General features: G+C 49.7%; 1 protein-coding gene across 1 annotated transcript in view; it reads right to left on the bottom strand.

The window, feature by feature from the left end:
- The window catches only part of LOC128685125 (zwei Ig domain protein zig-8), a 46556-nt gene that overhangs the window by 19326 nt on the left and 3979 nt on the right, over positions 1-23251 (bottom strand). Inside the window, exons 2-3 of the mRNA XM_070102169.1 lie at positions 14675-14802; positions 12354-12522 (exon numbers count right to left, since the gene is read on the bottom strand). Of these exons, the coding sequence (XP_069958270.1) occupies positions 12354-12522; positions 14675-14802 (297 nt within the window). The remainder of the gene's footprint in view (positions 1-12353; positions 12523-14674; positions 14803-23251) is intronic.

Genomic DNA, 23251 nt, shown 5'->3' with positions numbered 1-23251 from the left:
TGGTGTAATGGTGTTGTGGTGTGAAGGCGTGGTGGTGTGATGGCGTGGTGGTGTGATGGTGTGGTGGTGTGATGGTGTGGTGGTGTGATGGTGTGGTGGTGTGATGGTGTGGTGGTGTGATGGCGTGGTGGTGTGATGGTGTGGTGGTGTGATGGTGTGATGGTGTGGTGGTGTGATGGCGTGGTGGTGTGATGGTGTGGTGGTGTGATGGTGTGGTGGTGTGATGGCGTGGTGGTGTGATGGTGTGGTGGTGTGATGGTGTGGTGGTGTGATGGCGTGGTGGTGTGATGGTGTGATGGTGTGATGGTGTGATGGTGTGATAGTGTGGTGGTGTGATGGTGTGGTGGTGTGATAGTGTGGTGGTGTGATGGTGTGGTGGTGTGGTGGTGTGGTGTGGTGGAGTGGTTTAGTGGTGGTGTGGTGGAGTGGTGGTGGTGTTTGAGAACTGTGGCTGTGCTCCATCTTTCTCACAGTTACAGACAGGAGGGGGTGTGGGGGGCACTACAGTTACAGACAGGAGGAGGTGTGGGGGGGTTACACTACAGTTACAGACAGGAAGGGGTGTGGGGGGGCACTACAGTTACAGACAGGAGGGGGTGTAGGGGGTTACAGATAGGAGGGGGTGTGGGGGGCACTACAGTTACAGACAGGAGGGGGTGTGGGGGGGCACTACAGTTACAGACAGGAGGGGGTGTGGGGGGCAGACAGGAGGGGGTGGGGGGGGGCACTACAGTTACAGACAGGAGGGGGTGTGGGGGGCACTACAGTTACAGACAGGAGGGGGTGTGGGGGGCACTACAGTTACAGACAGGAGGGGGTGTGGGGGGGTTACACTACAGTTACAGACAGGAGGGGGTGTGGGGGGGGGTGTGGAGGGCACTACAGTTACAGACAGGAGGGGGTGTGGGGGGCACTACAGTTACAGACAGGAGGGGGTGTGGGGGGCACTACAGTTACAGACAGGAGGGGGTGTGGGGGGGGGGTGGGGGGGCACTACAGATACAGACAGGAGGGAGTGTCGGGGGCACTACAGTTACAGACAGGAGGGGGTGTAAGGGGTGTTACAGGGGGGGGGGGGGGGGGCACTACAGTTACAGACAGGAGGGGGTGTGGGGGGCACTACAGTTACAGACAGGAGTGGGTGTGGGGGGCACTACAGTTACAGACAGCACTACAGTTACAGACAGGAGGGGGTGTGGGGGGCACTACAGTTACAGTCACTACAGTTACAGACAGGAGGGGGTGTGGGGGCACTACAGTTACAGACAGGAGTGGGTGTGGGGGCACTACAGTTACAGACAGGAGGGGGTGTGTTACAGGGGGCACTACAGTTACAGACAGGAGGGGGTGTGGGGGGGGGGGCACTACAGTTACAGAGAGGAGGGGGTGTGGGGGGGCACTACAGTTACAGACAGGAGGGGTGTGGGGGGGCACTACAGTTACAGTTACAGACAGGAGGGGGTGTGTGGGGGGGTGTGGGGGGCACTACAGTTACAGACAGGGTGGGTGTGGGGGCACTACAGTTACAGACAGGAGGGGGTGTAAGGGGCACTACAGTTACAGACAGGAGGGGGTGTGGGGGCACAACAGTTACAGGGCACTACAGTTACAGACAGGAGGGGGTGTGGGGGGGGTGTGGGGGGCACTACAGTTACAGACAGGAGGGGGTGTGGGGGGCACTACAGTTACAGACAGGAGGGAGTGTGGGGGCACTACAGTTACAGGGAGGGGGTGTGGGGAGCACTGCAGTTACACTACAGTTACAGACAGGAGGGGGTGTGGGGGGGCACTACAGTTACAGACAGGACTACAGGGGAGGGGGTGGGGGTGTGGGGGGGGTGTGGGGGGCAGTACAGTTACAGACAGAAGGGGGTGTGGGGGGGCACTACAGTTACACTACAGTTACAGACAGGAGGGGGTGTGGGGGAGGGGTGGGGGGCACTACAGTTACAGACAGGAGGGGGTGGGGGGCAATACAGTTACACTACAGTTACAGACAGGAGGGGGTGTGGGGGGCACTACAGTTGTGGGGGGGCACTACAGTTACAGGGGGCACTAGACAGACAGAGGGGTTACAGACAGGAGGGGGTGTGGGGGGCACTACAGTTACAGAGAGGAGGGGGTGTGGGGGGCACTACAGTTACAGACAGGAGGGGGTGTGACAGGAGGGGGTGGGGGGAGGGGGTGGGGTTCACTACAGTTACAGACAGTTACAGACAGGAGGGGGTGTGGGGGGGGGGGTGGGGGCACTACAGTTACAGACAGGTGGGGGTGTGGGGGGCACTACAGTTACAGACAGGAGAGGGTGTGTGGGGCACTACAGTTACAGACAGGAGGGGGTGTTTGGGGGCACTACAGTTACAGACAGGAGGAGGTGTGGGGGGGCACTACAGTTACAGACAGGAGGGGGTGTGGGGGAGGGGGTGTGGGGGGGTTACACTACAGTTACAGAGAGGAGGGGGTGTGGGGGGCACTACAGTTACAGACAGGAGGAGGTGTGGGGGGCACTACAGTTACAGACAGGAGTGGGTGTGGGGGCACTACAGTTACAGACAGGAGGGGGTGTGGGTGGCACTACAGTTACAGACATGAAGGGGTGTGGGGGTTACTACAGTTAAAGACAGGAGGGGGGGTGTGGGGCACTACAGTTACAGACAGGACGGGGTGTGGGGGGCACTACAGTTACAGACAGGAGGGGGTGTGGGGGGCACTACAGTTACAGACAGGAGGGGGTGGGGGGCACTGCCCCCGGACCTCTGATCAGAATGGTATTTCAGTGAAATGATAAAAACTGTTCAATTATCCAGCAGTGCACTTAATGCACTGCTGCCTCTCACACACTGCTGGTGGACACTGCTGCCTCTCACACACTGCTGGTGGACACTGCTGCCTCTCACACACTGCTGGTGGACACTGCTGCCTCTCACACACTGCTGGTGGACACTGCTGCCTCTCACACACTGCTGGTGGACACTGCTGCCTCTCACACACTGCTGGTGGACACTGCTGCCTCTCACACACTGCTGGTGGACACTGCTGCCTCTCACACACTGCTGGTGGACACTGCTGCCTCTCACACACTGCTGGTGGACACTGCTGCCTCTCACACACTGCTGGTGGACACTGCTGCCTCTCACACACTGCTGGTGGACACTGCTGCCTCTCACACACTGCTGGTGGACACTGCTGCCTCTCACACACTGCTGGTGGACACTGCTGCCTCTCACACACTGCTGGTGGACACTGCTGCCTCTCTCACCCACACTGCTGCCTCTCTCACACACACTGCTGCCTCTCTCACACACACTGCTGCCTCTCTCTCACACACTGCTGCCTCTCTCACACACACTGCTGCCTCTCTCACCCACACTGCTGCCTCTCTCACCCACACTGCTGCCTCTCTCACACACACTGCTGCCTCTCTCACACACACTGCTGCCTCTCACACACACACTGCTGCCTCTCACACACACACTGCTGCGTCTCTCACCCACACTGCTGCCTCTCTCACACACACTGCTGCGTCTCTCACCCACACTGCTGCCTCTCTCACACACACTGCTGCCTCTCTCACCAACACTGCTGCCTCTCTCACACACACTGCTGCCTCTCTCACCAACACTGCTGCCTCTCTCACCAACACTGCTGCCTCTCTCACACACACTGCTGCCTCTCTCACACACACTGCTGCCTCTCTCACCAACACTGCTGCCTCTCTCACCAACACTGCTGCCTCTCTCACACACACTGCTGCCTCTCTCACCAACACTGCTGCCTCTCTCACCAACACTGCTGCCTCTCTCACACACACTGCTGCCTCTCTCACACACACTGCTGCCTCTCTCACCAACACTGCTGCCTCTCTCACCAACACTGCTGCGTCTCTCACCCACACTGCTGCCTCTCTCACACACACTGCTGCGTCTCTCACACACACTGCTGCCTCTCTCACCAACACTGCTGCCTCTCTCACCCACACTGCTGCCTCTCTCACACACACTGCTGCCTCTCTCACACACACTGCTGCCTCTCTCACACACACTGCTGCGTCTCTCACCCACACTGCTGCCTCTCTCACACACACTGCTGCGTCTCTCACACACACTGCTGCCTCTCTCACCAACACTGCTGCCTCTCTCACCCACACTGCTGCCTCTCTCACACACACTGCTGCCTCTCTCACACACACTGCTGCGTCTCTCACCCACACTGCTGCCTCTCTCACACACACTGCTGCCTCTCTCACACACACTGCTGCCTCTCTCACCAACACTGCTGCCTCTCTCACCCACACTGCTGCCTCTCTCACACACACTGCTGCCTCTCTCACACACACTGCTGCCTCTCTCACCCACACTGCTGCCTCTCTCACACACACTGCTGCCTCTCTCACCAACACTGCTGCCTCTCTCACCCACACTGCTGCCTCTCTCACACACACTGCTGCGTCTCTCACACACACTGCTGCCTCTCTCACCAACACTGCTGCCTCTCTCACTCACACTGCTGATTCTCTCACACACACTGCTGCCTCTCTCACACACACTGCTGCGTCTCTCACACACACTGCTGCCTCTCTCACCAACACTGCTGCCTCTCTCACCCACACTGCTGCCTCTCTCACACACACTGCTGCCTCTCTCACACACACTGCTGCGTCTCTCACACACACTGCTGCCTCTCTCACCAACACTGCTGCCTCTCTCACCAACACTGCTGCCTCTCTCACCCACACTGCTGCCTCTCTCACCAACACTGCTGCCTCTCTCACCCACACTGCTGCCTCTCTCACCCACACTGCTGCCTCTCTCACACACACTGCTGCGTCTCTCACACACACTGCTGCCTCTCTCACCAACACTGCTGCCTCTCTCACCAACACTGCTGCCTCTCTCACCCACACTGCTGCCTCTCTCACACACACTGCTGCCTCTCTCACCACTGCTGCCTCTCTCACACTGCTGCCTCTCTCACACACACTGCTGCCTCACACACACACTGCTGCCTCTCTCACACACACTGCTGCCTCTCTCACACACACTGCTGCCTCTCTCACACACACTGCTGCCTCTCTCACACACACTGCTGCCTCTCACACACACACTGCTGATTCTCTCACCCACACTGCTGCCTCTCTCACCCACACTGCTGCCTCTCTCACACACACTGCTGCCTCTCTCACACACACTGCTGCCTCTCTCACACACACTGCTGCCTCTCTCACCAACACTGCTGCCTCTCTCACCCACACTGCTGCCTCTCTCACACACACTGCTGCGTCTCTCACACACACTGCTGCCTCTCTCACCAACACTGCTGCCTCTCTCACCAACACTGCTGCCTCTCTAACCCACACTGCTGCCTCTCTCACACACACTGCTGCCTCTCTCACACACACTGCTGCCTCTCTCACACACACTGCTGCCTCTCTCACACACACTGCTGCCTCTCTCACACACACTGCTGCCTCTCTCACACACACTGCTGCCTCTCTCACACACACTGCTGCCTCTCACACCCACACTGCTGCCTCTCTCACACACACTGCTGCCTCTCTCACACACACTGCTGCCTCTCTCACACACACTGCTGCCTCTCTCACACACACTGCTGCCTCTCTCACACACACTGCTGCCTCTCTCACCCACACTGCTGCCTCTCTCACACACACTGCTGCCTCTCTCACACACACTGCTGCCTCTCTCACACACACTGCTGCCTCTCTCACCCACACTGCTGCCTCTCTCACACACACTGCTGCCTCTCTCACACACACTGCTGCCTCTCTCACACACACTGCTGCCTCTCTCACACACACTGCTGCCTCTCACACACACACTGCTGCCTCTCTCACACACACTGCTGCCTCTCTCACACACACTGCTGCCTCTCTCACACACACTGCTGCCTCTCTCACACACACTGCTGCCTCTCTCACACACACTGCTGCCTCTCTCACACACACTGCTGCATCTCTCACACACACACTGCTGCCTCTCTCACACACACTGCTGCCTCTCTCACACACACTGCTGCCTCTCTCACACACACTGCTGCCTCTCTCACACACACTGCTGCCTCTCTCACACACACTGCTGCCTCTCTCACACACACTGCTGCCTCTCTCACACACACTGCTGCCTCTCTCACACACACTGCTGCCTCTCTCACACACACTGCTGCCTCTCTCACACACACTGCTGCCTCTCTCACACACACTGCTGCCTCTCTCACACACACTGCTGCCTCTCTCACACACACTGCTGCCTCTCTCACACACACTGCTGCCTCTCTCACACACACTGCTGCCTCTCTCACACACACTGCTGCCTCTCTCACACACACTGCTGCCTCTCTCACACACACTGCTGCCTCTCTCACACACACTGCTGCCTCTCTCACACACACTGCTGCCTCTCTCACACACACTGCTGCCTCTCTCACACACACTGCTGCCTCTCTCACACACACTGCTGCCTCTCTCACACACACTGCTGCCTCTCTCACACACACTGCTGCCTCTCTCACACACACTGCTGCCTCTCTCACACACACTGCTGCCTCTCTCACACACACTGCTGCCTCTCTCACACACACTGCTGCCTCTCTCACACACACTGCTGCCTCTCTCACACACACTGCTGCCTCTCTCACACACACTGCTGCCTCTCTCACACACACTGCTGCCTCTCTCACACACACTGCTGCCTCTCTCACACACACTGCTGCCTCTCTCACACACACGGCTGCCTCTCTCACACACACTGCTGCCTCTCTCACACACACTGCTGCCTCTCTCACACACACTGCTGCCTCTCTCACACACACTGCTGCCTCTCTCACACACACTGCTGCCTCTCTCACACACACTGCTGCCTCTCTCTCACACACTGCTGCCTCTCTCACACACACTGCTGCCTCTCTCACACACACTGCTGCCTCTCTCACACACTGCTGCCTCTCTCACACACACTGCTGCCTCTCTCACACACACTGCTGCCTCTCTCACACACACTGCTGCCTCTCTCACACACACTGCTGCCTCTCTCACACACACTGCTGCCTCTCTCTCACACACTGCTGCCTCTCTCACACACACTGCTGCCTCTCTCACACACACTGCTGCCTCTCTCACACACACTGCTGCCTCTCTCACACACACTGCTGCCTCTCTCACACACACTGCTGCCTCTCTCACACACACTGCTGCCTCTCTCACACACACTGCTGCCTCTCTCTCACACACTGCTGCCTCTCTCACACACACTGCTGCCTCTCTCACACACACTGCTGCCTCTCTCACACACACTGCTGCCTCTCTCACACACACTGCTGCCTCTCACACACACACTGCTGCCTCTCACACACACACTGCTGCCTCTCTCACACACACTGCTGCCTCTCACACACACTGCTGCCTCTCACACACACTGCTGCCTCTCACACACACACTGCTGCCTCTCACACACACTGCTGCCTCTCACACACACACTGCTGCCTCTCACACACACTGCTGCCTCTCACACACACACTGCTGCCTCTCACACACACTGCTGCCTCTCACACACACTGCTGCCTCTCACACACACACTGCTGCCTCTCACACACACTGCTGCCTCTCACACACACACTGCTGCCTCTCACACACACTGCTGCCTCTCTCTCACACACTGCTGCCTCTCTCACACACACTGCTGCCTCTCTCACACACACTACTGCCTCTCTCACACACACTGCTGCCTCTCTCTCACACACTGCTGCCTCTCTCACACACACTGCTGCCTCTCTCACCCACACTGCTGCCTCTCTCACACACACTGCTGCCTCTCTCTCACACACTGCTGCCTCTCTCTCACACACTGCTGCCTCTCTCACACACACTGCTGCCTCTTACACACACTGCTGCCTCTCTCACACACTGCTGCCTCTCTCACACACACTGCTGCCTCTCACACACACTGCTGCCTCTCTCACACACACTGCTGCCTCTCTCACACACACTGCTGCCTCTCACACACACTGCTGCCTCTCACACACACTGCTGCCTCTCACACACACTGCTGCCTCTCACACACACACTGCTGCCTCTCACACACACACTGCTGCCTCTCTCACACACACTGCTGCCTCTCACACACACTGCTGCCTCTCACACACACTGCTGCCTCTCACACACACACTGCTGCCTCTCACACACACTGCTGCCTCTCTCACACACTGCTGCCTCTCACACACACTGCTGCCTCTCACACACACTGCTGCCTCTCACACACACACTGCTGCCTCTCACACACACACTGCTGCCTCTCTCACACACACTGCTGCCTCTCACACACACTGCTGCCTCTCACACACACTGCTGCCTCTCACACACACACTGCTGCCTCTCACACACACTGCTGCCTCTCTCACACACTGCTGCCTCTCACACACACTGCTGCCTCTCACACACACTGCTGCCTCTCACACACACTGCTGCCTCTCACACACACACTGCTGCCTCTCTCACACACACTGCTGCCTCTCTCACACACACTGCTGCCTCTCTCACACACACTGCTGCCTCTCTCACACACACTGCTGCCTCTCACACACACTGCTGCCTCTCACACACACACTGCTGCCTCTCTCACACACACTGCTGCCTCTCTCACACACACTGCTGCCTCTCTCACACACACTGCTGCCTCTCACACACACTGCTGCCTCTCACACACACACTGCTGCCTCTCTCACACACACTGCTGCCTCTCACACACACTGCTGCCTCTCTCACACACACTGCTGCCTCTCTCACACACACTGCTGCCTCTCACACACACTGCTGCCTCTCATATAATATTATTCCGATATTTTTCTCTTCAGTTTGTTTCCTGACTGACCAGTCGCTTTCTCGAAATTCTTGTCTGGTAATACTTTAATATTTAGAGCTTGAAATGGCTGACATCCATCTGTCTGTCTATCTGTCTTCCTCTCTATCAGCACCAACAACATTGGATCTCTCAGCTCCACCAACAGTGCCTCTCTCAGCACCAGCAACACTGCCCTTCTTAGCACCATCAACACTGCCCGACTCAACACCATCAACACTACCTCTCTCAGCACCACTAACACTACCTCTCTCTGCACCACCAACACTACCCTCCTCAGCACCATCAACACTGCCTCTCTCAGCACCAACAACACTACTTCTCTCTGCACCACCAACACTACCATTCGCAGCACCACCAACACTGCCCTTCTGAACACCAGCAACACTATCCCTCTCAGCACCACCAACACTACCTTTCTCTGCACCACTAACACTGCCTCTCTCAGCATCAGTATTCCAGGGTTATCTACAAGATATAAAATCTTCCTGGAGCCTCCAGCCTGGAAGTTCTCTAAGAGAGATTTTAAGAGATTCACTTACTGGCAGCTTCTTGCCCCTTCCCTGATGTAGAACTTCCTGACATTACTATACCTGGAGTATACTCCAGGTATACTCCATGTGTAGTGATGTTGCGGCTTCTGTCACTACAACATTCATTCAGGTGATGTAGCGGCTTCTGTCATCACTACAACATCCGTTCAGCTGAAATAATAGTTCCTAACATCCCTTCATGTGATGTAGCGGCTCCTGTAATTACTAGAGCTTCTCTTCAGCTGAATTAATGGTTCTTAACCTCATTACAACACTTCAGCTGAAATAATAGTTCCTAGCATCACTACACATCCCTTCAGCTTAAGTAATACTTCCTAACATCCCCACAACATCTCCTGAGTGAGGACAAGGTAGGCCAATTATATTTTTCGACTGGTCAGGTAGGTGAACAAGTTGGTACCCAGAGTAGCCTTACGGAACCCATCGGACACAAATGTCTGTTACAATGATGTGTCTGGGACACAGTGCTGTGCCACAGACATATGAGTCACCCCTCACAGCCTTGTAACCACAACGACTACACGGCACTGCGTAACAGCCACGACAAGTGCATAAGAAGGCTGTCTCAAGAAAATATCCTCATACTCTGAATTAAGAGAGACTGACTTAAATTGCTGACTGGAAACTTATAAGTATGACGGAGGTGAGAGAGAGGGAGAGGTGTGATCGTGGTGTAATAGCAGACAAAATGCGCATTAAAGGAATAACTGGAAAAGTAAACAGAAGGATCTTTAACTTTCTAACAAACAGAGCGCAAATGGTAATGTTAAACAGGAGGATCAAGTCTTCAACACTACTAGCACTGAACAACACACAGTGACTGAGGATCAAGCCTGCAACACTACTAGCACTGAACAACACAGCGACGGAGGATCAAGTCTTCAACACTACTAGCACTGAACAATACACAGTGACTGAGGATCAAGCCTGCAACACTGGACAACCACTGAAGTAGTATCCCCGCCACTGTGACAGAACACTGTGCAATACTCCGAGAAATGGGGCTGTGTGTGGGTGGAAAAAGTGGACTAGCACCCATAACCTGCCATTTTTACCCATAAATAATGCTGGTGTCTCTCTCTCCTATAAAATGGCGCCTGGCGGACCCCATAAAGATGGTCTTCAAGGAGAAAAATTATAGGCAGGACCGTCTCCTAAAACAGAATTATACTTTCTTCGCTGTGATTATATTCTGCTACGACACTCGTCTATAATTCTATTATTGAAGGTGTTTCAAAACCATGGAGTCACTTTCATCTGAATAAAGATTCCCACATGCTGCATGTCTCAATCTTCAACTTGTAGATTTTTCAAACCATTTATCACACACACACACACATGTATATATATATATATATATATATATATATATATATATATATATATATATATATATATATATATATATATATATATATATATATATATATATATATATATATATATATATATATATATATATATATATATATATATATATATATATATATATATATATATATATATATATATATATGTCGTGCCGAATAGGCAGAACTTGCGATCTTGGCTTAAATAGCAACGCTCATCTTGCCATATAGGACAAGTGAAAATTTGTTTATGCAATAATTTTGCCAAAATCATTCTGAACCTAACGAAAAAAATATATTTCACTGTGTTTCTTTAGTATTAAATTATTGTAAACAAATGTTAAATATATTTAGCTGGGTTTGGCTAAAATAAATTGTTCTTGTTATAATAAGGTTAGGTATGTTTTCTAAGTTCCTTTTGGTGCAAAATTATTAATTTTTACATCAACATTAATGAAAAAATATATCTTTAAACGTACATGAGAAATTTTTAGAAAGGACTTCATTTTAATTGAGTTGTTGCTAATTGACCAATTTTACATATTCGGCACGACATATATATATATATATATATATATATATATATATATATATATATATATATATATATATATATATATATATATATATATATATATATATATATATATATATATATTCATATATATAAATATATAAGGTCCCTCCCTCTCTCCCCTCCCTCACCTCCTTCCCTATCTTCCCACTCCCACTCCACTTTCTAATGGACACTCACGTACACGATCCCTGCAAAACAATACTCGGTGAGTATACACACACACACATACTGGAGTATGCAGTACCAGCTTGGAACCCACACCTGGTCAAGCACGTTAAGAAATTAGAGAAAGTGCAAAGGTTTGCAAGAAGACTAATCCCAGAGCAAAGGGGAATGTCCTACGAAGAAACGTTAAGGGAAATCGGCCTGACGACACTGGAGGACAGGAAGGGTTAGGGGAGACATGATAGCGACATACAAAATACAGCGAGGAATTGACAAGGTGGACAAAGACAGAATGTTCCAGAGATGGGACACAGAAATAAGGGGTCACAATTGGAAGTTGAAGAGTCAGATGAGTCATAGAGTTGTCAGGAAGTGGAATAGCCTAGCAAGTGACGTAGTGGAGGCAGGAACCATACATAGTTTTAAGACGAGGTTGGATAAAGCTCATGGAGCAGGGAGAGAGTTGACCTAGTAGCAACCAGTAAAGAGGCTGGGCCAGGAGCTTTGAATCAACCCTTACAACCACAATTAGGTGAGCACACACACACACACACACACACACATCATACTGTTGAACTCTTACTGTTACACATTTTTAAATAGATCTCTACTTACTGTTATTGATTACCGTTAAGACACTACTGTTAGGTAATTACTTACTGTTTGGCCACTAATGCCTAACTACTGTTAATTTACTACTTGTAGGTAGACACTGTTAAGAGGTTCCTGTTAGTAGGTTCCCGTTAGCAGTTTCCTGTTAGTAGATTCTTGTTAATAGGTTCATGTTAGCAGGTTGCTGTTAGTAGGTTCCTGTTAGTACTTACTGTTGAGTACTTACTGTTAATGACGTGTAGGGTGATGGAGTGAGCGGGTGCGGTGGCGGGAGAACAGGTGTAGCGGCCAGAGTTCTGTGCTCCAGCGTGGTGGATCAAGAGCCTGGAGGCCGTGTCTTTCCCGTCCTCTGTCGTCACGGTCACTTCTCCCCGTCCAGAGTCGTAACTCAACAACTGCGTGAAGGAGGAAGTGAGAGAGAGAGAGAGAGAGAGAGAGAGAGAGAGAGAGAGAGAGAGAGAGAGAGAGAGAGAGAGAGATAGAGAGATAGAGAGAGAGAGAGAGAGAGAGAGAGAGAGAGAGAGAGAGAGAGAGAGAGAGAGAGAGAGAGAGAGAGAGAGTCATCTATGATTTTAAACAGTCGACCTGCCTGGCCTTTTCAGCTATTAATCTGGGCCATCAATGCGATAATTGTGTGTGTGTGTGTGTGTGTGTGTGTGTGTGTGTGTGTGTGTGTGTGTGTGTGTGTGTGTGTGTGTGTGTGTGTACTCACCTATTTGTGGTTGCAGGGGTCGAGTCTTAGCTCCTGGCCCCGAATCACTAATTACCTACCGATGATTACTCTGTAGAGGTAGTTAGCGTGATTCTGTACCACAAGTGCAGTGATTTTGTACCACAAGTGCAGTGATTCTGTACCACAAGTGCAGTGATTCTGTACCACAAGTGCAGTGATTCTGTACCACAAGTGCAGTGATTCTGTACCACAAGTGCAGTGATTCTGTACCACAAGTGCAGTGATTCTGTACCACAAGTGCAGTGATTTTGTACCACAAGTGCAGTGATTCTGTACCACAAGTGCAGTGATTTTGTACCACAAGTGCAGTGATTCTGTACCACAAGTGCAGTGATTCTGTACCACAAGTGCAGTGATTCTGTACCACAAGTGCAGTGATTCTGTGCCACAAGTGCAGTGATTCTGTACCACAAGTGCTATTGTCGTGTGTGTGTGTGTGTGTGTGTGTGTGTGTGTGTGTGTGTGTGTGTGTGTGTGTGTGTGTGTGTGTGTGTGTGTATGTGTGTGTGTGTGTGTGTGTGTGTGCGCGTGTGTGTGTGGAAGGTAGTTTTTTGTCGTGTCCATGTTCCCACACACACACACACACACACACACACACACACACACACACACACACACACACACACACACACACACACTTTATGGTTCTTATCTTATCTTTATCGCTCTGATCTTTACTGCTTATGTCTTTATCTCAACAAAAGATAATGTTATCTTAGTATCTTTCTTTACCTTACTTGATAGATGATAAAGCTATTGTCGAAGATAGATAGCTGTCGAAGATAGATAATGTAAAATATTGGTAGTGTAAAGGATAGATAGTGTAATAGATAGCGTAAAAATAACGTAAAAAATAGATAGTATAAAAGATAGATAATTTAAAATATTGTGTAAAAGATAGATAGTATAAAAGATAGTATAAAAGATAGATAGTGTACAAGATAGTAAAAGAGATACATAAAGATAGATAGAGTAAAAGACAGTGTGTTTAAAAGATAGATTGTGTAAAAGATAGATAGTTTAAAAGATAGAGAATGTAAAAAAATAGATTGTTTAAATGTGTAATAGATATTGTAAAAAGAAGAAAGATAGTAAAAGATTGATAAATATGGGGAAATATATATAGTAAGAGAATAACGAAACCTTTTAACAGGAGAAACTACTGTTAACGGTAGAACAAACTACTGTTAACGGTAGAACAAACTACTGTTAACGGTAGAACAAACTACTGTTAACGGTAGAACAAACTACTGTTAACGGTAGAACAAACTACTGTTAACGGTAGAACAAACTACTGTTAACGGTAGAAGAACCTCTCTTCAGTAGAACAAATCTCTATAAAAATAAGAATAAAAAAAAAGAAACAGCGTTCAACAGAAGAAATCCCTTTCAACAGAAGAGTAAACTCAACAGACGGAGGAATTCCTTTCCACAGGATCACAATTACAGGAACTGGAATATTTCTATAGAAAAGGTTTTACCCATTCATAAGGCTTTATCCAGAGGTGAAAATAAAGCCTACTGAAGGCGCTAAACGTCACCTATATAAAGTTAAAGAGGATCCCCAAAGAGGATTGAAATATATAGGTTAAGTAATCTTCTGTTTCTGTCTTTTGCATTAATACACCGGCAGATTCCCACCGAGAAAGAAAAAATACTTTGATCATCATTCAGTCCACACTACGTGTGGGTTATTACTAATTATTGACAATTATTCATTACACTTTAGTTATTCATCAAGCTAAAATCTATAGGTATCCCATATCCCTGTAAATCTCGCTGTTATACCCGCATATCTCCTGAGGTATACTCACTACATCATCGTGGTACCAGAAGATATACGGAGGCGGCTTTGGGCTGTGTCTCACCAGGCAGGTGAGGTTGATAGCAGAGCCTGCGTTGATATACAGCTCTGGGCCCCCTAGCACCACTGTCTGTGGCTCTGTAGGAGCGAGAGTAACACTTTTTTAAGGAGTAATTAGGTGAAGGGTGAGGGAACTATGCAATGATAATCAGGTGATTGCGACTTATCACTAATTACCTACCGATGATTACTCTGTAGAGGTAGTTAGCGTGATTCTGTACCACAAGTGCAGTGATTCTGTACCACAAGTGCAGTGATTCTGTACCACAAGTGCAGTGATTCTGTACCACAAGTGCAGTGACTCTGTACCACAAGTGCAGTGATTCTGTACCACAAGTGCAGTGATTCTGTACCACAAGTGCAGTGATTCTGTACCAAAAGTGCAGTGATTCTGTACCACAAGTGCAGTGACTCTGTACCACAAGTGCAGTGATTATGTACCACAAGTGTAGTGATTGTGATCAGTCACAGAATTCTAGATAAGCTGAACGATAATACAATTCTAGATAAGCTGACCGGTAATACAATTCTAGATAAGCTGACCAGTAATACAATTCTAGATAAGCTGACCAGTAATACAATTCTAGATAAGCTGACAGGTAATACAATTCTAAATAAGCTGACCGATAATACAATTATAGATAAGCTGACCGGTAATATAATTCTAGATAAGCTGACCGGTAATACAATTCTAGATAAGCTGACCAGTAATACAATACTAGATAAGATGACCAGTAATACAATTCTAGATAAGCTGACCAGTAATACAATTCTAGATAAGCTGACTGACCGGTAATACAATTCTAGATAAGCTGACCAGTAATACAATTCTAGATAAGCTGACCGGTAATACAATTCTAGATAAGCTGACCGGTAATACAATTCTAGATAAGCTGACCAGTAATACAATTCTAGATAAGCTGACCGGTAATACAATTCTAGATAAGCTGACCAGTAATACAATTCTAGATAAGCTGACCGGTAATACAATTCTAGATAAGCTGACCGGTAATACAATTCTAGATAAGCTGACCAGTAATACAGTTCTAGATAAGCTGACCAGTAATACAATTCTAGATAAGCTGACCAGTAATACAATTCTAGATAAGCTGACCGGTAATACAATTCTAGATAAGCTGACCAGTTATACAATTCTAGATAAGCTGACCGGTAATACAATTCTAGATAAGCTGACCAGTAATACAATTCTAGATAAGCTGACCAGTAATACAATTCTAGATAAGCTGACCAGTAATACAATTCTAGATAAGCTGATCAGTAATACAATTCTAGATAAGCTGATTAGTAATACAATTCTAGATAAGCTGACCAGTAATACAATTCTAGATAAGCTGATCAGTAATACAATTCTAGATAAGCTGACCAGTAATACAATTCTAGATAAGCTGACAGGTAATACAATTCTAGATAAGCTGACCAGTAATACAATTCTAGATAAGCTGACAGGTAAGCAGTAAATTCTAGTGACCAGTAATACAATTCTAGATAAGCTGATCAGTAATACAATTCTAGATAAGCTGACCAGTAATACAATTCTAGATAAGCTGACAGGTAATACAATTCTAGATAAGCTGACCAGTAATACAATTCTAGATAAGCTGACCAGTAATACAATTCTAGATAAGCTGACCAGTAATACAATTCTAGATAAGCTGACCAGTAATACAATTCTAGATAAGCTGACCAGAAAAACAATTCTAGATAAGCTGACCAGTAATACAATTCTAGATAAGATGACCGGTAATACAATTCTAGATAAGCTGACCAGTAATACAATTCTAGATAAGCTGACCAGTAATACAATTCTAGATAAGCTGACAGGTAATACAATTCTAGATAAGCTGACAGGTAATACAATTCTAGATAAGTTGACAGGTAATACAATTCTAGATAAGCTGACCGACAATACAATTCTAGATAAGCTGACCGGTAATACAATTCTAGATAAGCTGACCGGTAATACAATTCTAGATAAGCTGACAGGTAATACAATTCTAGATAAGCTGACCGGTAATACAATTCTAGATAAGCTGACCAGTAATACAATTCTAGATAAGCTGACAGGTAATACAATTCTAGATAAGCTGACCAGTAATACAATACTAGATAAGCTGACCGGTAATACAATACTAGATAAGCTGACCAGTAATACAATTCTAGATAAGCTGACCAGTAATACAATTCTAGATAAGCTGACCAGTAATAGAATTCTAGATAAGCTGACCGGTAATACAATTCTAGATAAGCTGACCAGTAATACAATTCTAGATAAGCTGACCGGTAATACAGTTCTAGATAAGCTGACCAGTAATACAATTCTAGATAAGCTGACCAGTAATACAATTCTAGATAAGCTGACCAGTAATACAATTCTAGATAAGCTGACCAGTAATACAAGTCTAGATAAGCTGACCAGTAATACAATTCTAGATAAGCTGACAGGTAATACAATTCTAGATAAGCTGACCAGTAATACAATTCTAGATAAGCTGACCAGTAATACAAGTCTAGATAAGCTGACCAGTAATACAATTCTAGATAAGCTGACAGGTAATACAATTCTAGATAAGCTGACCAGTAATACAATTCTAGATAAGCTGACCAGTAATACAAGTCTAGATAAGCTGACCAGTAATACAATTCTAGATAAGCTGACAGGTAATACAATTCTAGATAAGCTGACCAGTAATACAATTCTAGATAAGCTGACCGGTAATACAATTCTAGATAAGCTGACCAGTAATACAATTCTAGATAAGCTGACCAGTAATAGAATTCTAGATAAGCTGACCGGTAATACAATTCTAGATAAGCTGACCAGTAATACAATTCTAGATAAGCTGACCGGTAATACAATTCTAGATAAGCTGACCAGTAATACAATTCTAGATAAGCTGACCAGTAATACAATTCTAGATAAGCTGACCAGTAATACAATTCTAGATAAGCTGACCAGTAATACAATTCTAGATAAGCTGACCAGTAATACAATTCTAGATAAGCTGACCGGTAATACAATTCTAGATAAGCTGACCAGTAATACAATTCTAGATAAGTTGACCGGTAATACAATTCTAGATAAGCTGACCAGTAATACAATTCTAGATAAGCTGACCAGTAATACAATTCTAGATAAGATGACCGGTAATACAATTCTAGATAAGCTGACCAGTAATACAATTCTAGATAAGCTGACCAGTAATACAATTCTAGATAAGATGACCGGTAATACAATTCTAGATAAGATGACCGGTAATACAATTATAGATAAGCTGACCAGTAATACAATTCTAGATAAGCTGACAGCAAGTATTATAATTACTTCTAAAATAACAATACCAGAATAAGTTGACAATAAATATAAATATTTTTTATTGTAATTATTGAGAGACTGGTTAAGGCGACCTGATGAGTGCGAGTCCCTCTCACTAGTGGGAGTCCCTCTCACTAGTGGGAGTCCCTCTCACAAGTGGGAGTCCCTCTCACTAGTGGGAGTCCCTCTCACTAGTGGAAGTCCCTCTCACTAGTGGGAGTCCCTCTCACTAGTGGGAGTCCCTCTCACTAGTGGAAGTCCCTCTCACAAGTGGGAGTCCCTCTCACTAGTGGGAGTCCCTCTCACTAGTGGAAGTCCCTCTCACAAGTGGGAGTCCCTCTCACTAGTGGGAGTCCCTCTCACTAGTGGGAGTCCCTCTCACTAGTGGGAGTCCCTCTCACTAGTGGGAGTCCCTCTCACTAGTGGGAGTCCCTCTCACTAGTGGGAGTCCCTCTCACTAGTGGGAGTCCCTCTCACTAGTGGGAGTCCCTCTCACTAGTGGGAGTCCCTCTCACTAGTGGGAGTCCCTCTCACTAGTGGAAGTCCCTCTCACAAGTGGGAGTCCCTCTCACTAGTGGGAGTCCCTCTCACTAGTGGGAGTCCCTCTCACTAGTGGAAGTCCCTCTCACAAGTGGGAGTCCCTCTCACTAGTGGGAGTCCCTCTCACTAGTGGAAGTCCCTCTCACTAGTGGGAGTCCCTCTCACTAGTGGGAGTCCCTCTCACTAGCGGGAGTCCCTCTCACTAGTGGGAGTCCCTCACACTAGTGGGAGTCCCTCTCACTAGTGGGAGTCCCTCTCACTAGCGGGAGCCCCTCTCACTAGTGGGAGTCCCTCTCACTAGTGGGAGTCCCTCTCACTAGCGGGAGTCCCTCTCACTAGTGGGAGTCCCTCTCACTAGCGGGAGTCCCTCTCACTAGTGGGAGTCCCTCTCACTAGTGGGAGTCCCTCTCACTAGTGGGAGTCCCTCTCACTAGTGGGAGTCCCTCTCACTAGTGGGAGTCCCTCTCACTAGTGGGAGTCCCTCTCACTAGTGGAAGTCCCTCTCACTAGTGGGAGTCCCTCTCACTAGTGGGAGTCCCTCTCACTAGCGGGAGCCCCTCTCACTAGTGGGAGTCCCTCTCACTAGTGCGAGTCCCTCTCAATAGCGGGAGTCCCTCTCACTAGTGGAAGTCCCTCTCACTAGCGGGAGTCCCTCTCACTAGTGGGAGTCCCTCTCACTAGTGGGAGTCCCTCTCACTAGTGGGAGTCCCTCTCACTAGTGGGAGTCCCTCTCACTAGCGGGAGTCCCTCTCACTAGTGGGAGTCCCTCTCACTAGCGGGAGTCCCTCTCACTAGTGGGAGTCCCTCTCACTAGTGGGAGTCCCTCTCACTAGTGGGAGTCCCTCTCACTAGTGGGAGTCCCTCTCACTAGTGGGAGTCCCTCTCACTAGTGGGAGTCCCTCTCACTAGTGGGAGTCCCTCTCACTAGTGGGAGTACCTCTAACTAGTGGGAGTCCCTCTCACTAGTGGGAGTCCCTCTAAAGTGGGAGTCTCTCTCACTAGCGGGAGTCCCTCTCACTAGTGGGAGTCCCTCTCACTAGTGGGAGTTCCTCTCACTAGCGGGAGTCCCTCTCACTAGTGGAAGTCCCTCTCACTAGCGGGAGTCCCTCTCACTAGTGGGAGTCCCTCTCACTAGTGGGAGTCCCTCTCACTAGTGGGAGTCCCTCTCACTAGTGGGAGTCCCTCTCACTAGCGGGAGTCCCTCTCACTAGTGGGAGTCCCTCTCACTAGTGGGAGTCTCTCTCACTAGCGGGAGTCCCTCTCACTAGTGGGAGTCCCTCTCACTAGTGGGAGTCCCTCTCACTAGTGGGAGTCCCTCTCACTAGTGGGAGTCCCTCTCACTAGTGGGAGTCCCTCTCACTAGTGGGAGTCCCTCTCACTAGTGGGAGTCTCTCTCACTAGTGGGAGTCCCTCTAACTAGCGGGAGTCCCTCTCACTAGTGGGAGTCCCTCTAACTAGTGGGAGTCCCTCTCACTAGCGGGAGTCCCTCTCACAAGTGGAAGTCCCTCTCACTAGCGGGAGTCCCTCTCACTAGCGGGAGTCCCTCTCACTAGTGGGAGTCCCTCTCACTAGTGGGAGTCCCTCTCACTAATGGGAGTCCCTCTCACTAGCGGGAGTAACTCTCACTAGTGGAAGTCCCTCTCACTAGCGGGAGTCCCTCTCACTAGCGGGAGTCCCTCTCACTAGTGGGAGTTCCTCTCACTAGCGGGAGTCCCTCTCACTAGTGGAAGTCCCTCTCACTAGCGGGAGTCCCTCTCACTAGCGGGAGTCCCTCTCACTAGTGGGAGTCCCTCTCACTAGTGGGAGTCCCTCTCACTAGTGGGAGTCCCTCTCACTAGTGGGAGTCCCTCTCACTAGTGGGAGTCCCTCTCACTAGTGGGAGTCCCTCTCACTAGTGGGAGTCCCTCTCACTAGTGGGAGTCCCTCTCACTAGTGGGAGTCCCTCTCACTAGTGGGAGTCCCTCTCACTAGTGGGAGTCCCTCTCACTAGTGGGAGTCCCTCTCACTAGCGGGAGTCCCTCTCACTAGTGGGAGTCCCTCTCACTAGTGGGAGTCCCTCTCACTAGCGGGAGTCCCTCTCACTAGTGGGAGTCCCTCTCACTAGCGGGAGTCCCTCTCACTAGCGGGAGTCCCTCTCACTAGTGGGAGTCCCTCTCAGTCGTGGGAGTCCCTCTCACTCGTGGGGAGTCCCTCTCACTAGTGGGAGTCCCTCTCACTAGTGGGAGTCCCTCTCACTAGTGGGAGTCCCTCTCACTAGTGGGAGTCCCTCTCACTAGTGGGAGTCCCTCTCACTAGTGGGAGTCCCTCTCACTAGCGGGAGTCCCTCTCACTAGTGGGAGTCCCTCTCACTAGTGGGAGTCTCTCTCACTAGCGGGAGTCCCTCTCACTAGTGGAAGTCCCTCTCACTAGCGGGAGTCCCTCTCACTAGCGGGAGTCCCTCTCACTAGCGGGAGTCCATCTCACTAGTGGGAGTCCCTCTCACTAGTGGGAGTCCCTCTCACTAGTGGGAGTCCCTCTCACTAGTGGGAGTCCCTCTCACTAGTGGGAGTCCCTCTCACTAGTGGGAGTCCCTCTCACTAGTGGGAGTCCCTCTCACTAGTGGGAGTCCCTCTCACTAGTGGGAGTCCCTCTCACTAGTGGGAGTCCCTCTCACTAGTGGGAGTCCCTCTCACTAGTGGGAGTCCCTCTCACTAGTGGGAGTCCCTCTCACCAGTGGGAGTCCCTCTCACTAGCGGGAGTCCCTCACACTTGTGGTAGTCCCTCTCAGTAGTGGTAGTCTCTCTCACTAGCGGGAGTCCCTCTCACTAGCGGGAGTCCCTCTCACTAGTGGGAGTCCCTCTCACTAGTGGGAGTCCCTCTCACTAGCGGGAGTCCCTCTCACTAGTGGGAGTCCCTCTCACTAGTAAGAGTCCCTCTCACTAGTGGTAGTCCCTCTCACTAGCGGGAGTCCCTCTCACTAGCGAGAGTCCCTCTCACTAGTGGGAGTCCCTCTCACTAGCGGGAGTCCCTCTCACTAGTGGGAGTCCCTCTCACTAGTGGGAGTCCCTCTCACTAGTGGTAGTCCCTCTCACTAGCGGGAGTCCCTATCACTAGCGGGAGTCCCTCTCACTAGTGGGAGTCCCTCTCACTAGTGGGAGTCCCTCTCACTAGTGGGAGTCCCTCTCTATAGCGGGAGTCCCTCTCACTAGTGGGAGTCCCTGTCACTAGTGGTAGTCCCTCTCACTAGCGGGAGTCCTTCTCACTAGTGGGAGTCCCTATCACTGGTGGGAGTCCCTCTCACTAGTGGGATCCCTCTCAATAGTGGAAGTCCCTCTCACTAGCGGGAGTCCCTCTCACTAGTGGGAGTCCCTCTCACTAGTGGGAGTCCCTCTCACTAGTGAGAGTCCCTCTCAGTAGTGGGAGTCCCTCTCACTAGTGGGAGTCCCTCTCACTAGTGGGAGTCCCTCTCACTAGTGGGAGTCCCTCTCACTAGTGGGAGTCCCTCTCACTAGTGGGAGTTCCTCTCACTAGTAGGAGTCCCTCTCACTAGTGGGAGTCCCTCTCTATAGCGGGAGTCCCTCTCACTAGTGGGAGTCCCTGTCACTAGTGGTAGTCCCTCTCACTAGCGGGAGTCCTTCTCACTAGTGGGAGTCCCTATCACTGGTGGGAGTCCCTCTCACTAGTGGGATCCCTCTCACTAGTAGAAGTCCCTCTCACTAGCGGGAGTCCCTCTCTCTAGTGGGAGTCCCTCTCACTAGTGGGAGTCCCTCTCACTAGTGAGAGTCCCTCTCAATAGGGGGAGTCCCTCTCACTAGTGGGAGTCCCTCTCACTAGTGGGAGTCCCTCTCACTAGTGGGAGTTCCTCTCACTAGTAGGAGTCCCTCTCACTAGTGGGAGTCCCACTCACTAGTGGGAGTCCCTCTCACTAGTGGGAGTCCCTCTCAATAGTGGGAGTCCCTCCCACTAGTGGGAGTCCCTCTCACTAGTGGGAGTCCCTCTCACTAGTGGGAGTCCCTCTCACTAGTGGGAGTCCCTCTCACTAGTGGGAGTCCCTCTCAATAGTGGGAGTCCCTCTCACTAGTGGGAGTCCCTCTCACTAGTGGGAGTTCCTCATACTAGTAGGAGTCCCTCTCACTAGTAGGAGTCCCTCTCACTAGTGGGAGTCCCACTCACTAGTAGGAGTCCCTCATACTGGTGGGGGTCCCTTTAACTAGTGGAAGACCCTCTGACGAGTGGTAGTCTGGCAGACACAAGACCGGTAGAATTATCTCACACCAGAGTATCTCACACCAGAGTATCTCACACCAGAGTATCTCACACCAGTGTATCTCACACCAGTGTATCTCACACCAGTGTATCTCACACCAGAGTATCTCACACCAGTGTATCTCACACCAGTGTATCTCACACCAGAGTATCTCACACCAGTGTATCTCACACCAGAGTATCTCACACAAGTGTATCTCACATCAGTGTATCTCACACCAGAGTATCTCACACCAGTGTATCTCACACCAGTGTATCTCACATCAGTGTATTTCACACCAGTGTATCTAACACCAGTGTATCTCACTAGTGTATCTCACTAGTGTATCTCACTAGTGTATCTCACTAGTGTATCTCACAGCAGTGTATCTCACACCAGTGTATTTCCCAACAGTGTATCTCACACCA

This window comes from Cherax quadricarinatus, chromosome 5 (genome assembly GCF_038502225.1).
Source record: "Cherax quadricarinatus isolate ZL_2023a chromosome 5, ASM3850222v1, whole genome shotgun sequence".
In the NCBI taxonomy this organism is placed as follows: Eukaryota; Metazoa; Arthropoda; class Malacostraca; order Decapoda; family Parastacidae; genus Cherax; species Cherax quadricarinatus.
This window is presented reverse-complemented; position numbering and strand designations above follow the sequence as displayed.